Source organism: Passer montanus, unplaced genomic scaffold, assembly GCF_014805655.1.
Source record: "Passer montanus isolate IOZ18808 unplaced genomic scaffold, ASM1480565v1 scaffold131, whole genome shotgun sequence".
In the NCBI taxonomy this organism is placed as follows: Eukaryota; Metazoa; Chordata; class Aves; order Passeriformes; family Passeridae; genus Passer; species Passer montanus.
In genome coordinates, this window is record NW_024359944.1 from 279,744 (window position 1) to 296,448 (window position 16,705).

Sequence of the window (16,705 nt, forward strand, 5' to 3'; positions counted from 1 at the left end):
TGCTCCAGCAGGAGATGCAGTCAGGCACAAAATAAATATGAATTCCATAGCAATTTTTTCCAGAAAAATTCATTTCTAGCCCCTGTCTGGTGATGAGGATTGCAAACCAAAATTTCTGTATGTTAGATCTGGGATCTCTGGGGCTATCTGTAAAACAAGCTCATATTTCATTCTCAGTCTCATGTGAATGCTCTTCCAACAATCAGGGAAAAAGATTTTTCTAGTGATGTTGAGAAACAACCCAAATTTGTCCTTCCTATTCTCTCTTTAACTCAGTCCTGTGTTTCTCTCTTTGTCACTTAGGCTTAGCCAAGAGGAAGTCAGAAAATGGGCAGACTCTTTGGAAAATTTGATCCATCATGACAGTAAGTGAAGAGGGCTCTTATGCTTCCTGCAGAGCATGTGTGCTCTGAGCAGTCCTGGGAGGGGACACAGGACATTATGTTATTGTCTCTTAGGGGCACACAGGAGCTCCTTTGGCCACGCAGACCTCTGGGAAGGGACCTCTTGCTCAGATCCAAAGACAAGGGACAATCCCAACGCATCATGAGTGTGGTTTTGGCCTATTGCTGAGCTGTCTGTTTTGTAAGCAGCTGGTTTAGCCCTTGTGCAAGAGGAGGGACACACAGTTAGTGGTGGGTTAAACAAGAGCCAAAAGGTGGAGATATTATTTGCAGATGAACCCATGGGAGACTTTGTCTTCCCATCAGTTGTGGGCTGCACGGATGTCCTTGAGATTTCCTTCACATTGTTCCCATGGTCTGAGGCTCTGTGGAGCATGCTGACTGTCTCCTCGAGGCCTCCTGGGAACACACAAGTTGCTTGTGTTCCCCTAGGAGGGACACTGAAGGTCATAGTGGGGGAACAGGCAGCTGGGGCCCCACGTGTGACATCCCCATGGAACCTTTCTGCATTCCAGCCTCCCCAGCATGCACGAGCTCCCCACTGCCAGCCCCAGGGCAGCTCCTCATTCAGCTCTGGGAAAGAGAACCCACAATCACTGTTGCTGGGATTCAGGGGTGCCACTGTTCGGGGACCAACACTCTTGCCTGACCTGGTTTTCCTCTGAATAATCCGTAGGAGGACTGGCTGCTTTCCGTGCTTTTCTCAAATCTGAGTACAGTGAGGAAAACATCGAGTTCTGGGTCAGTTGTGAGGAGTACAAGAAAACCAAGTCACCAGCCAAGCTCAGCCCCAAGGCCAGGAAGATCTATGATGAGTTCATCTCAGTGCAGGCCACAAAAGAGGTACGTGCACTGAACATTTCTTGGGCAAAGGCACCACCCTAAATTCTGAACCAGCAGTGCAGCCCAGCAGAGGTCAATAGTTTCACAAGAGATGAAGGCTTCTGCTTCTCTGCCAGTTAGCAAGGACCTGGTGGGTTTTTAATTGATTTTATATTAAACTTGGATAGAGAGAAAGTGTGTGTAGTTACAACCACATGGCCATTCCATGGGCACACTGAAATGGGAGAAGCCCAAGAGGACCATGATTCCCAACGTTTCAGCTGCTTCCATGCAGTTTAAGTTTCCTGGCTAGCTGCATCCCAGAGGGATATGTGTCAGTCTCCCCTGACAGCTCTTCTGGTAGCAGAGATGCATTGGTACCCAGCTGCACAGATTCTGCTGAGGCTAGAGGGTGTCAAATAGTAATTTTGGACAACTGCTCAGCAAGCACACATGGTAGAGAGACACTTGGGTTTTCCCTTTCCTATGCCCCCTCTGGGACAGGTTCTATTTACACTGTCCCTTTGGCCCTTTGACAGGTGAACTTGGATTCATGCACACGGGAGAAGACGAGCCACAACATGCTGGAGCCTACACTGTCCTGCTTTGATGAGGCTCAGAGAAAAATATTCACCCTCATGGAAAAGGATTCTTACCGTCGCTTCCTCAAGTCCCCTTACTATCTGGACTTGGTCAGCCCACCTGGTGCTGGCTGTGGGCCCGAAAACTGCAAAAGAAACCACACTCACAGCTTAGACTGCAACTCCAACATCATCTCTCAGTGTGCCTGAACCTGCAGCAAGGCAGGGGTGGGCTGGGCTCTTGCAGAATATATGGCAGCAAAAGCATTCATTGGCATGAAGCAACAGAGCTGTCTCCAGTAGCTGTCTAATGTTCCAGTTGTATCCCATGTCATGCAGCAGCCAGCATTTGTAACCCAATCCAGGCTCAGTGTGTGTAGCAAACCCTCCTCTGATGGGTCGGTGTAGGAGCGCTGGGGTGTGTGTCTGGCAGGAGCTGGGGGCAGTCTCTGCGTGTGCCAGGGTGAGCCCAGCAGGGTGCTGGGGAGCTCGGTCAGCCCTGGCTCTGCCCACGGAGGGACCAGACTGTCGAGGTCACCGTGCGACACCCAGTGAGGTGCAGGGCAGAGAGGAAGCCAAAGGAAGTGCTGGGGACTGCGATCTCCCCTTTCTAATCTGCAAAGGTTTAGGTGAAAAGGGCTGGCTCTGGTTCTTAGCTGTTCATAACTCACAAATGTCCAGGCTGTCAGGAGTGTTTGCTCAGAGCTCAGGCTGTGCTGCATTGCAGTATCAGGCACAGGAAGAGCTCCTACTCTTTCTTGAAGAGAGACCAAAACTTTTCGCACAGCCTCCCTCAATCATCACAGCCACAGTCACAGAGAAGCTCAGCCTCCTTTGGTCATCATGGGAAGCTCTTCCCTCTGGCTGCTGCTCCCTCTGTAGCACCCCATTTTTGCTGGCCAAGGATCTTCCCTAGGGCTGTGCAGAGCTGTCACTTTGGGGGAGGCTCATTATTTCCTGTGTTATTAATTGTGACCTTCATGCTCCCAGGTTAAATAGTCCAGCAGAGCAGAACAGAAACATGTTCCTTCTCTCCCAGACAGGTGTGTATTCCTGACTCTGGGAGTGCCATTTCAGGTTTGCCTGTCCTGGCTTGTAAGAAGCAGATTGTGAGGGAATAGGACCACCATATCTGAGGAGGAAAGGCCCTGCTTGGGAGTATTTGAAAATGTTGGAGTTTTTAAAGGTGTTATTTGTGTATTCAGTAGTAGCATGGCACACTTTTCCTGAAGATGGTAGGAGGAATGTGTCTATCTCATTACTGCTCTGGGGCTTTGCTAGAAGGCAGCTGACTTTTTAATTGCTGTGGTGAGGCACAGCCTTTGCTGTGGGCTTTGGCACACACCCGCAGTGGGAAGCACAGGAGGCAGCTGCAGGATGGCTGCTGTGAGCTGCAGCACCAGGTGTCTCACTGTCCCTGGCCTTGGTCTCTCCTTCATTAGGTATTGCTGCTCTGGCCACTGTGTACCCTGTGCTCTGCATCCCAGTCCAGACAGCAGCTCTCACACTGGGGTTTTGGCATGGCAGGAGGAGGCTGTGGCTCTCCAGGCCCATAGAGAAACTTATTTTTTAACATGTGCTTTATTTTGTATTTATTCAATGTAATAACACCTATCACCCTGCATGCTCAGCTAGGAGATGGAGAGGCTTGCTAAAGCGCTGAACATAGCCAAGCATGTGGCTATGTTTTATTTTCCCCTGGTACTGGGAGCTCTTGGTAACTATTGCAAAAACTGTATCAATATTTAAATAATGATGAATGCAGTCTAAATAAAAATGTTTGTGTTAGTCCCTTCTAAAATGCTATTATGTGAACAAAAGAAAATGCACAGAGGTCCAATTCATTGGACAAGGTTGCTCTAAAAAGTTATAAGTGGCTTCACTCAGAGATTGTTTTAAGTCACAGAAAGATGAAACAGCAGATGAAGTAATAACAATTATATTCTTCAGACACCTTCAGCGCCATGAGCCTGGGGAATTCGGGGTTTTGATGGGTCTATGCCTTGCCTGACCATCAGCTCAGCATGGGGATTAGCCGTCCTCAGCAAGAGTCTGGGGTGAGTGTGAGGTCCCCCTTGACAGCTTTGGAGCAGGGAACATCAAGAAGCCCTTCCCTGATGCAGATGCTTTGCAACCCTGAGCAGACAGAATACATTTTATCTCAAAGCTGAGCCTGTCCCTGGGCCATGCCCTGTGGGTGCAGAGAGCAGGGCTGGCGCTGGCTCAGCCCCAGCCCCTGGGGCACCGCAGCTGCTGGAACCTGAGCTGACCCTGGGAGCGAGAGCCTGAGGCAGCATGGGACTAGGGGTGCCTGTGCTGCACCGACCTGGGGGTGTTTCTTCTCGATCAGCACTCCCTGGGGTCGTTCCCTTTCCAGTCACTGAGAAACCACTGCATCATTGCAGCAGAAGCTTCCAGAGGCTTTCGGTCTTGTCAGGGCTTTTGGGCACAAGTTTTGCGGGTGCTCTGTAGTGGGTAATAAAGTGCTGCACCTTCAGAACAAAGAGACAAAATGAACAGCCCATTGAGACAGTAGCAGAAATACATGTTTATGTGTGGATTACTGAGTGGTACATGAATATGGATTAACACAACTCCTCAGTGCACACTGGAGAGCTCCAGACTGAAAACCTGCTGCTCATGGGTGGGAGGAGCTGATGCGCCCTCCTGCCTTTGCTCCAGCCCTTGGGCACAGTGTGCAGCACCCTCCAGGGAGTGACCAAGGCCTGAGGGGAGCCTGGAAGAGCTCTGGGACACTTTCAGCCACTGGGCTTTGGTAGTGCCCAAGTCTGGGACTGGGCAGTCCTGGTGGTGCCCAGCCTCAGCATGCAGGGCAACAGCTGGGTGGTTCACCCTGTGATTGATGAGGTGCAAGGTTCAGGGTTGCTGAAGTCACCCAGGGTTGCTGAAAACACATCAAACCATCTTCTGGTGTTTCTCTGGAATATGCAGCTGCAGGGAGCCATTTTCCATGTGCCTGTGGCAGGGAGTGGGTGCCAGGGTGGCGTGGAGGCAGTGCCTGGTGCCCCATGCCCCTGGCTGCAGCGTGGGGTTGCCTTGCCCCACGGCAGAGATAGGGGGTCCCTTGGGGGCACAAGACCTGCCTCCTGCACCAGCCCAGGTGCCAGGTGCCCATGCCAGAGGCCATGGGCACAGGGTGATCCTGAAGGATGCACCTTTGTGTTCGCTCAGCTGGATGGCCAAGGTTTCCCTCAAGAGGGTCTGGAACAATGCAAAACCCATGCACGCTCCTCTCTGTGATGGATCCCAAGCACCACATCCAGAAACTTTGCTTTTTGGCTCTCTGACTCTCAGGGGGTCAAGATGCTCATGTTACAAGTATATATGTGTGTGTACATGTATATATGAATACAGGAATAATGTTGTGTTTATATACTGCTATATATGCCAAGTTTCACAAGAGCTAGAGTGATAAAATACCTTAAGTATCTCCTACCTGAAATATGATGGTTGGCATCAGCCCAATAGCAAATACCTCTGGGCTGGTGAAAAGCTGGGCCATGGGATTGGTACAAGTGTTGCCACCTTTCTGGGCAAGTCTGCTCAAGTAATTAGCCAAATGGCCCTTCTACACAAACACAACTTCCCTAGAGCTCCAAAACACTTCAGTGACCACATTTCTGCCCACCCAGTAGATCACGGGCAGCCGCCAGCGTAGACTTCTAGCATTTTAACAGAAATTGAGCCAGGGAGGGGTTGCCAGCAGAGCTGCCACATTTCTCCTGAATCCTGCCTGTAGCTTTCATTTCAGCACATACATACCCAGACACCTTCTCCCTGCCCCATGTGTCACTGATGCAGCAGTGACGTCCCAGGGTTTGATGGTGCATAGCAAGAGCCTCCAGCAGCATCCCGACCTTGTGGCAGTGGTGGTGGTGGCATTTAACTGTGAAACATGTGCGCGAATATGGAAATAGCTGACAAAGGATTGAGCAGAAATGAAAGATCCAGGTCTTCCTGCAGGGAAGCCTGTTAGGTTTTGCATTTCTGAGTCACGCTGTAAATGAGGAACTTTAACATGCTGAACCCACTTGTATTGATACCAGTTCATGGAGACTTTGGGAGGGTGCAGGGAGCATGTGCAGGCAGAGGTGGGGGGAGCACCCTGCAGCAGAGGGGCTGCCCAAGGCCCCCATCCCACACCTAGCCCTGCTTCTGCCTCCCCCTTGCTGCCCACCTAAACGATGGACACTGCTGGGGGGTCCTGTGCTCTTTTGATGGGGCCCTCCTGCTGCTCATGGGCTCCTTTGGCCTCTTTAGGGCCACCCAAGCCACCCTCTGCATTCACCCCAGGGGAATGCCTGTAAGCATCGACCCTGCTGCTCCAGCACCGACTTTCCCAGGCCTTTTGCTCCAGAGCTTAAAAAAAGAGTCACATTTGTGACCGCCTCCATCCTTTCCCTGCCTCCCCACTCCTGCCTGGAAAGCACAGCCCATTTCCTGCAGCTTGGGATGTATTTTTCTTCATTGCCATAGTGACAACTTGTAAATATTTGGGGCTGGTGGGGTTTTGATCAGATTTTGAAAGTCTTGAACAGGCTGGCAAATCCATTGTTTATGTTACTTCATTTTGCATAGAGTCCCATGACTTGCAGTGAGGCAGAGCAGCCCAGGATGCCTGTGAACAGCAGGGCCATGGATGTTTTGCTGGCACCTGCCAGGTTGCTGGCTGAAGCAGCTCTTTGCAAGCCATGACCCTGTGGATGATGCACAAGGAAACCAACACAGGGATGAACCACCCAGGCCCCATGGAGCAGGGGTTTATCACATTTCCCTCAAGGCTGAAATGAGACCCTGTGGGCTGCTTTTCATATATGCCCTTGCCCCATCCTCAGGTGTGGTTTATTCTGTTAGCAGAGGGCTGGCTTTGAATTGTTAGAAAGCAGCTAGTCCTTTTTAGAAACAGCCTATGGAAACACATGGCCTGGTCAGATAGGAGGACACAGGAGAGAGAGATTCAGGCTACACAAACTCAGCAGGGGGAGAACACTCTGTTCTAGAAGCCAGGGGGTTATTTTTCATGTTTCCAATGATGGGTTTGTTTTGGTTTGGATTTTTCAAAGTGGATCTGAACAGCTGGGATTTCAGCTTTCTTTTCCCCCATCATGTCTTCCCTTCCTCCTGTGCTAGACGCTGGGTTTGTGCAGAAGCATTGCTTTGGGGTGCCTACTGCAGAGAGAAGCAACTGAAACAGGAGAGCCCTGTGGCAGCCCCTGGAGCTGCATCCCAGCACACCACGAGGGCTGTGCACTGAGATGTGGCACAGGATGTGCCCTGGCAGCTCAGGGCGCCGTGCAAAGGCTGGAGTGAGCAGGAGCTCTGGGTTGCTAAGCAGTCCCAGTGTTTTGGACCAACAGGTCTCATTTTATCCTCTTGTTTTGGAATTAGAAAGAAGCAAACAGGCTGACTCCGAGTGGAGCTGCTGGGGAAGCGGTGCCACAGGCTCGCTCTGCTCACCCCTGGTGCCAGCCAGGCACACCCTGCGGCACCTGCTCCTGCCGTACAGCGGTCCCTGCCATCCTTGTCACAGTGCCATCCTTGCTGTACGTGTCAGTGTCACTGGTGTCCCTGCTGTGCCCCCAGCCCTGGCCTGCTGTCACTGTGCCTGCTGATTGGCTGCTTTTGGAAGGAAGGTGATGCAAATCGGGCAGTGGATGTGTCCCATGACATCTTGACCAGGGAGGGGAGCACCTGCAGAGCACCAGTGCAGTCTCAGCAGCACCCTGAGAAGTTGGGAGAAGGGAGCCAGCCTGGGCCAAACCAGCAATATGGGCAACACTGAGAAAAATTGTCATGTTCTAAGGAGTCACAAGAAGGCAAAGTCAGGACCTCTGAGCCTCCAGCTAATGCCAAACTCAGCAGCACCAGGGATGTGTCAGCTGGCCACATGGCTCCTGGTCACTGCAGAGCTGGAGCTGCTCCCTCACTCTTTTGGGTCCCAACTCCAGAGAGTTTCTGCAAATTGGTCTTTTGTGGGAGAGGAAAGAGATGGTAAGAGAGGAAACACCAGGACATTGGATAGTCCAAAGCATGGGGGGAGGTGCTTAGCAACACCTCAGGGTGCTCTAGGTGGTATCGAGAAAGCAAAGCGGCTGCAGGAGAAGGGGCAGGTGTTTAGACAGAAGCAGTGGGGATGCCTCGCACAGCCCTGCTGCACTGCTACTTGATTAACTCATGATAAAACTCCGACCGCACAAATCTGGGCAGGGAGTCTTTTTCCATCAGGGCAAAGATCCTCTTCTGGGCCATGTCAAAGCTGGTTGGTGATGGCTCCACCAGGTTCTTCATGGTCACAGCCTTGGTGAAGTGGTCGATGTTCACCTGTCATGAAAGTGTAAGAGGGATGGGCGCCTGCCTTCGGAGGGCTGAGTGATGGTCTCCCCTTGCCTGCTCTGTCCCACCAACAATCATGCAAAGGGCGAGGGAAGAGACTGAAGCAGATTAATTTCTCTGGTAGAATTATTGGTGGCAAAGCTGTCAGAATGAGCTCTGTTCTGCTGCAAAGCTAACTTGGGGAGGAAGATTACTGTACGTTGTCATCCCTTATGATTGATGTCATGCCTCTGTGGGGAAGGGGGAGACAGGCATGTGTTGGGGGTACCCAACAGAGGCTGAGCATGCAAACAGGGGCTCCAGGGTTGTGAAGGATGGGAGTGCAGCATCCAAGCCCCTCATCCATGGCATGAGGTGCCCTGCAGCCATCGCTGTCCTTCGGGGTAGAGACTGACAGGGCTGCAGCCTCATCCCTCCCAGTACCATCTCCTGCCCCATGGCCACTGACCTCTTTCGGTGCCTCAGTCTGGATGAACTCCTCATAGATCTTTTTGGCCTTCTCTGCCATCTTCACAGGAGACTTGGTTTTCTTGTAGTCCTCGCAGGCCACCCAGAACTCGGCGTTCTCCTCGCTGAACTCGGAGCGCAGGAAGCTGCGGAAGCTGGCGAGCCCATCTGGGGAGGCAGGGGGGAGGTGAGCCCCTGCTTGAGCACTGGCAGTGCAAGGGGGGCCAAATCCTCACTGAGTACCCCAGGGGACGTGGAAAGAGGAGAGGTGACCAACCACAGGGGGATGTGAACTTACAGGGGTTTTGCAGGAGCTTCTCCAAGGAATCACGCCACTGCAGAGCCTCCTCCAGAGAGGGCCTGAGGAGAGTAAAGAAAGCCCAGGTGGTCCATGGTTACTCCACAGCCCCCATCTGGGCTCCAGGTTTTTTAATAATTCCTTTTGAAATGGGGAGGAATGGAGTAACAAGTTGCAGAGACTTTCAGAGCAGAGGCAGTGGTCTGGGGATAGAATGGGGATGCTGCTGCATCACAGCACAGGGGAGGGTGATAGCCGAGTGCAGGAAGGGTGAGGATGGTGTGGGGAAGGCGAATTCCCCCGTGCTTGGGCAGAGCTGTGGCCGAGCTGCAGAGCGAGTCCTACCTGCAGCCACAGGGCTCCTCCTGCCCCAGCGCCCACACACAGGAGGGCAGCGCAGGGGCTCTGCGGGCGGCTGGGAAGCATCCCTGCGTTTTCCTGCTGGGGTGAGGGAAGATGCTCCGCGCTGGCCGCAGGGGCTGGGTCATAGCCGGGGTCAGGGCCCTCGGCTCCCACGGCCTGCCTGCCCCGTTCCCACGCCCTGCGGCGGGCCGGGTCGCTGGCCTCGGCACCCTTCCCATTGGAAACCTCCACTGTTTTCCATCTCCACCGTTTTTCCTCTTTTTTTTTCTTTAATATAGTTTTCAATGTGATGTTTGCAGTGAGATTGAATGATTTTGTGTGTGGTTTTTTTGTTGTTGTTGTTATTGTTTGTGGTTTTTTGTTGTTTTACTCAAGCCGGGAGGAGTTTGACCAAGCTGCCCTGGGCTCCCAGATCCTTCCCTGCATCCCTGCCAGCATTAGCTGGAGGGCAAGGGAAGCCCCCTGCTCGGCACTGAGTGCTGGGCTGGCTGTGGACCTTCTCCACTCCTTGAAGGCAGTGCTGCACTCTCTTGTTTTGCTGCTGCAGGGGCCACACATGGGGGCTGAAACCCCTTGTCTGAGCAGAGCATCCCTGGGAGCAGGGAGGGAGAGTGGGCAGAACAGCCCATCCTGGTCCTGGGGCCCCAGGAGCTTCATGGTCCTGGGTGCCCAGTGGTGGGGCTGGGGAAATACAGGTGCTGATGCCCGGTCATGTCACGCTGTCCAGGTGGCTCCAGCAGGGAGAGGAGAGTGGCAGAAATACCAGGCTTGCTCAGGGTAGGTACCAGCCCTCACTTGTCACCAAACCATCAGCAGTAGGCACCATGACAGGGGGTTCTTATCCTTCACTTTCTGGATCTTGAACAAACACAGTTTGCACTTCTGTCAAGGATCAAAGCTATCCTTGCCCCCGTGTCCCTGTCAGGTGACTTCTCACCCCACTGAGGAGGAGCATCACTGCAGCAACCTAACGCAATCCAGATTTCCTGGAAACCACCAAATTCACTTTCCCATTATCTGAATGTCCCTGGGATGATATTAACTGCGAGTGAGATGCTGACAGGTGAGTGATGCCAGGGCTACACAGCGATGCAGTGTAGGAGAAAACAGCTCCTCCAGAGAGTGGGGAGTGGAGATGTTCTCTGGCTTTCTGTGGGGGTGGCTAATGGAGATAAATGTGTCTCTGTCACAGAGGCATCTGGGGCACAGCAGCGATGGAGTGAGAACCACAAAATCCACCGGGCTCTGCCAGCCCTCCTTGGCACAGGCAGCTCTCATCGGGGAGTGCCGTGTCAGGCAGGCACCATGCTGGCAAACGTCCCCCTGCATATTACCCCCTGCACCCTGGATTGGCAGGCAAAACAATTAATGTTTCATGTGCTTTAAATAATGTTGATAAACCAGTATTATACACCAGCTTGGTGCTGGGGAGCAATGGTCAAGCCAAAGACCATAGGGTGAGGAGGTCCTGTCACCATGAAACTGGCCCGAGCCAGACATCATGCCATGAGGTTGTGCACCCAGCTCAGGGACACGCTGCCACCCCAAAGCCAGGTGGCTGCAAAGGCCGGCACCTCTGGGTTGAGGCAGGTGACTCAGAGAAGTCCAAGTGCCATACGCCTCTGGGAAAACCTTTATCGAATAACATGAAATCTCACCAAAAGTAAATTGAGCTTCCATGGGAAATCTAGTTTCCACAGAGCTGTATTGCCTGACATGTCTCATGCTGCCCTGACATAACTTCCTGAGCCTGCACCTAGTAGGCAGGTCATGAGGAGTGTGCCACAAGCTACCTGCCATGGAGACCCTACTGTGCCAGCCCTCAGCAGGGCTCAGCTCCTCTGCCTCCCAAAAGGGCTTGTATCTACCCCGGTGACTGGGCACATGTACCGCTGCAGCCCAGCCCAGTGCAGTACTCACTTCTGGGCCTTGGGTGGCTTCTCCGGCTTCTCAGGGTAGGGGATGATGAAGTCAATGGTTGAGTCAGGCTTCTGGAGCAGTGTGCCCAGCTTTGTCTTGATCTCCTTGGCCCTGCAGCAGAGGAGGAACAGACACAGGTCAGGCAAAGGAACAGTGGGACACCCACAGTCCCTGCCCTGCACCCACTCTCTAATTAATTCCAGATGAACAAATGGACCCTAATGCTGTAAATGCTGTGTCTGACTGCGGCATTTCTAAACAGGCGCTGCACATTAGCGGCAGCTCTTGATCTTGATCTCCTCCCTCTGTCCCCATCTGTGGCCAGGATAATTGTATCAGCAGGGCTGTCAGGCTGCCCTGGGGCTGAATTAGGGGCGTGTGTGCAGCACTCAGTCTCTATAGAGATGAGCTTGAGGAAGGGCTGGTGAGGAGGCGAAGGAGCTGCCTTTGGAGCAGAGGCTGTGCGGGTACTGTGCTGGAGGGTTCCTGCGCCATGGTGCCATCCCATGCTGTGCCACCAGTCCCACACTGCTGACAGCACTCAGAGCCCTTTTACAGATATATAGCATGTTTGTCAGTAATACATAAGCCTTATATCTGCAGTGGGAAGGGTCCTGTAAACAGGCACCTCCTGGGTGCTGCCTTCTCTGGGCAGAGAGGGAAAAAAGGTTTCAGGAGCTGAAGACTGCCAAAGGCTGACTGCCACTTCCCGTTGCACCAAGGCCATGCTCCAGACCTGCATTTGGAGGATGCAGAGATAAGAGGGGGTCCTGGGGCTTGGCAGCAGGCCCAGCTGTCTCCCAAAATGTTCCCTTTCATGCAACACAAGTAGTAATTCGGTCCTGAGCATCTAAAACTGCTAAGGAGGCTCCCCTGCAACCCTGCTGCAGCTCAGGGATGGCAGCAAGAGCAAGCTGAGCTTTTGCAGGGAACACTCAGGTGTGCTGTGTGAGGCTGAAGAAATAAAGGGGTGAAAACAGACAGACACACAGACACACCCTAATCCCCATCTTTGCAGGGCAGGGCTTTTCCCTGGCACAGCAACATTTGGTGGCTTCCAGGTTATCTTGCTGGCACAGGAGGTGAAGGAGAGGGGACAGACTGCTCCTCACAGGCTGACTGGGCTGAGCTTTCAGCATGGCTGGCTAAGCTGGACAGCAGCTCCCTGTCTTCAGGGCTCCCTGCAATTTTCCTCTCTGCTGTTTATTTTCACAAGCCCTCTGTGGAAGATCACTCCATTGCTATGTCTGCTATTTCATTTCAATTCCTTTGATTTTTTCCCTCCTTGTAAAACTCTCTCTCTGTGTTTTGGTTTCCACCCACCAGTCCCCATGGGTGACATTTGGAGACCCGGCACAGGACTGTCTGCTCTGCTCTGCTCCCTGTCTCCCATTTCTGCTGCAGAAACCTGCCTCTGAGCAGCCACCCTTGCATGGATGTGGGCAGCAGGACCAGGCAGAGAGAGCAGCCCAGCCTGGGGCTGCAGGGACCGTCCGCAGCGGGTGTGCAGCACAGGGCAGCACACCCAGAAACACAGCTGTTCTCATGGACAGGGTCAGCAGCTACAGGGACAGTTTCCATTGCTAGTGCTTCTGAGAAAACCTGAACCTTGGAAAGCTCAGGACCTCAGGAAAAAGGTTACAAGGTCACCATGCTCCCACATGGAGTGTCTGGGACAGGGATGCAGCCCTTCATCCTGCTGTAAGTAAATAGGTGAAATGCAGACAAGTGCTCTGAGCCAGAGCTGGTTCTTGATGTCCTGGGGCCAGCTCTCCGGCAAGCCTCAGCTGCCCCTTGGCACCTGCTGGCCAGTGCTGCTATACTGGCGTGGCCCTGACCCATGGGGATGGCACAGCGGTAGGGACAGTGAGCAGGTGAAGTGGGCAGCCCCCTTAACACCAAAGCAGTGGGTGGGTGCAGAGGGAGCCGCAGAAAAGCTGAGGGGACAGGCTGGCCTCTCCCTTGGCTCTCCTTTCCCAACATCTGCACTTGTGGCCACAGGTTTCTGTGGGAAGGGGACACATGAGCTCAGGGAGCATCTCTCAGGAGGGGCTGAGCAGAAATGCTGGGTGCCACCTTGTCCCTCTCCCAGTGCTCAAGAGGGATGAGTTGGGATGAGTCAAGATGTTGCCACGATCAAGCCCCTGCCAGTGCCAGGTGCTGTGCAGCAGGGACAGTCCCTTCCAAGCAACCGGACTACGTGTCACATCATGGGCGGTTCATCCAGCAGGAGCAGGGGGGAAGAGCAAGGGGCCGGGGACTGCCCACCTCGGAAGCAAGGACAGTGGATACCAGGAGTTCCTGAGCAGGCAGAGATCCCTCTGCCTGCTGAGCTGTGCTGTGCTGTGCTGTTAGCAGGGGATCGAAAGTCAAACTTAGCCCATGATGACCCAAGGAGCTGGGAAGAGAGGAGCAGGACTCTGCTGCTGTCAGAGCAGCACCTGGGGACTCCATGCCCTGGTGCGGATGAGGCCAACGCCTACATGAGGTCTGGATGCAATTGATGGTGGCTTCCACAACAAGTGCTCAGACCTGACTCAAAACCTTGCTCTCTGATTCCCATCCTCTGGCAGTGACCTATGGCCCAGAGCTGTCATGCTCCAGAGGCACTGAGGCCCTCAGCAGTCCCATCCTGCTCCATCCCATGGTGTTGCCAAGGGTCCCCAACAGCTGCTGAACCCCCTGGAGCCCTGCAGGTGTGGGGACAGCAGGAAGAGCCTCCCCCCTGCACCAGAGCAATTCCCTGGCAGTGGGACCTTCGTGACATCTGTAGAGACAGCAGAGATAGGGAAGGTTGTTAAAAGGAAGCAAGGAAGTGCAGGAGCAGGCTGAAAGCCTGTGGCTGAGGGAGGGAAGGGCTATTTAAAGACACCATCCTGGCGTCCTCCAGCAGATGGATTACAAGCTATCAAGGAAGGCTTCAGAGAAGGCTAAACAGCAGAGGAAAAAAGGCAGCTATAAACAAAAAAGGCATCTTTAAAAAAAAAAACAACCAAACCCCGGCCAAGTGAGAAAAAGCAAGAGGACTGTAAATGGTGGAAGGTCAACTGTGAGAACATATGGGAGCAAGCCAAGAAAAAGTCTGAGAAATAGCTTCCAAGAAGCATTAATAGAAAATATGGGCTCTGTCAAACATATCAAGAGCAAGAAGGGCTGCTGGGGAGGGCCAGGAGAGACTCCAGCTTTAAAAGCAAAACAAAAATAGAAGCTCAAAGGAGCTGAAAGCTAAAGGTGATGCTGTGCCTGAGGGCAGGAAGGTGCCAGAGGAAATGCCCCTTCACATGCAAAAGCCTCCGGAGGGGATTTGAGGAGCCATAAAGCTGCAAGAGTGGTGCTGCATGGGCATGTCAGTGGCAGCTGTGTCAGACCCATGGTGGACACATGGACAAATATGGTCTATTGGAGAGGAGTCAAGGCTCTTCTGGCTGTACGAAGAGATTCCTTTCAACCTATCATCCCTCTCTGAAGAGGCCAGAAAACACGTGCTGTGGGGAGAGCCAGGGGAGCAGCTCCTTGGATGGGCAGGGCACCTTGGATGGGCTCTGCAGACCCCAGGCAGCGGCAGGGGAAGGTCAGGCCATGGATGCCAGCGTGGGAAAGGTAGCACACACCTGTGGGGATGGTGCTGGGGGAGTGTGGGCCGGGAGCGTGCCGTTCAACAGGCACTGGGGGAGGGTCAGAGCAGCAGATATCGCAGTCTATGTGTGTGTGTGGCACTTGGGGACGAGCTGTGAGTAGCTGCAGGAGGGTCTCGTGCCACAGCAGTGGAGCAGCTGGAAAGCCTCAATACAATGGGATGCACAGGAGACAAATGCAGTTCTGACTCTGCGTGTCAAAGTGTGAATGAGGCCTTCAAGAGTGAGGATTTGAGGGCATAGTAGATGAAAACATCAGCATAGCAGGAGTGGGAGAAAATCTTTATTAAGAAAATTTACTGTTAAAAAGCGTCAGAAGAGCGGCAACAAGGGTGATAACAGAGCAGAAACATGTGGATCACCCACATGAAACTAGAAGAGTGCTCTTGGCTGCCCATGGCACAGGAGACTGCAGCAGAGCAGGAAGGTCAGCATGGATTCATGAGCATTGCAGAAAGACAGGTTTCCAACAACAAAATCATCCCAGACCTGTACTCCTGTTTGTGTCTGTGGTGAGAATTTGCCTTTTGGGCAAGCAGCATCAGCCCCCAGTGGCGCAGTTTCAGCTGGAACTTCTCTGGAGCTCCCCTCAGGGCAGTGAATTTCCCGCTGTCAGTCTCATCCAAAAACCAGTGCTAAGGCATTTGCAGGTGTGAGGGAACCCTCACTGAGGGATTCACTTGAGTCTATTCCTAAGTTTCCCCCTTAGGTGAAGCACTGAGTACCCTGATGCTGCAGTGAGACCTCAGGTGCTTTGCACCTCTGCTTCTCACTGGACGCCCTCCAAAGCTGTGGGGGCAGAGGAGAGGACAGGTTCCAGTCAGCATGGAAATGGCCGGGGGCTGGAGACTGCCTGAGCTCCCAAGGGTTTGAGAGGAGCCTCTGCCACCATCGGGGGCAGGTTTTGGGGTGAGAACCAGGGTGGATAGGGATGAAGATGAGGATGGGTGCCACAAGGGGGGCAGAGCTGGTGCTCTGTACAGGGATGAGCCTTGTGAGAGAGGCCAGGTCTGGCTATTCCATGTGTGAGCGATACGCAGGCAATTAAAAGAAGATTGTGAGGCACTTCGGAGACAGGGTTGTTTCCACCTCTGAAAAGCAAAACCTCTGTCCTGATTTTTTCCTCCTCTCCTCCACGTGTTTTGCGGAAATTAAGATCTGAGGATGAAGCACTCCTGCCCAGAACGGTGGAGGGCTGGGTTTGGAGCAGCCCAAAATCACCCAGCAGAATGAGCCCCAGGGCAGAGCGGGGAGTTCAGACCGAATCAGCACTCATCCTGCCAAGGATCTCAGCCACTTGCAGCACCCACTAGACCACCCCCAGCAAGCTTCCCTTCCCTCCCCGTTCAGAGCTGGATAATGCCAGTCCCCATGAGAGATGCCCATCACGGGGGTGTGCTGCAGGAAGAGCCCCTGTGCCCCCAGAGCCCTGCGGGGAGCCAGCCCCTGGCATCCCGCACATCCCGGCCGCTCTCACCTCTCCAAGCACGTGTGGGGCAGCGCTGCTAATCCTTTGCACATCTTGGCAGGCTGTAGTTCCCTCGGCCGTGAGCAGAGTGTGAGTGATGGCCAGAGCGGGCAGCAGAGGCTCTGTCTGCAGCCCAGCTGCCTCCCTCGTTCCTATATAGCGCCGGAGCTGGAGCCCCGCCAGCCCCGTATCCAATGCCGGCCGGCCTGCTGCAGCTGGCCCCAGCCCCGGCGGCTTCTGGGCTTTGTTTTCTTCTCTCTAAGCTCACACAGGGGGAAGAAAAATGTGGATTTGCTGGGGTGAGATCAGGTAATCCAATTGGAAGAGCCAAGCTGATGTTTAGGGGGCTTCAGGAAGCCCACAGCATTTCTTTGAATGATGCTCTAGGTCAGTATTTAGAAGAGCCAGGTAGA

General features: G+C 53.5%; 2 protein-coding genes across 8 annotated transcripts in view; one reads left to right on the forward strand and one right to left on the reverse strand.

Annotated features, from left to right (window-relative positions):
• Positions 1-3,608, forward strand: part of RGS4 (regulator of G protein signaling 4) — a 33,223-nt gene extending 29,615 nt beyond the window's left edge. For 6 of the 7 annotated variants that reach the window (XM_039699282.1, XM_039699283.1, XM_039699280.1 and 3 more), the window contains 3 exons: positions 304-365; positions 1,081-1,247; positions 1,766-3,608. In XM_039699282.1, coding sequence (XP_039555216.1) covers positions 304-365; positions 1,081-1,247; positions 1,766-2,017 — 481 coding nt within the window. In that variant the 3' untranslated portion in view covers positions 2,018-3,608. The remainder of the gene's footprint in view (positions 1-303; positions 366-1,080; positions 1,248-1,765) is intronic. The other variant, XM_039699285.1, reaches the window with a different exon arrangement.
• A 723-nt stretch (positions 3,609-4,331) lies between these two features.
• On the reverse strand, positions 4,332-16,452 carry RGS5 (regulator of G protein signaling 5). The gene is made up of 5 exons (XM_039699286.1): positions 16,302-16,452; positions 11,190-11,300; positions 8,907-8,968; positions 8,610-8,776; positions 4,332-8,149 (listed from the first exon to the last, which is right to left on the reverse strand). Exons 1-5 carry the CDS (start codon positions 16,343-16,345, stop codon positions 7,988-7,990), a joined length of 546 nt encoding a protein of 181 aa, XP_039555220.1. The 5' UTR covers positions 16,346-16,452; the 3' UTR covers positions 4,332-7,987.
• Positions 16,453-16,705: the final 253 nt, after the last annotated feature.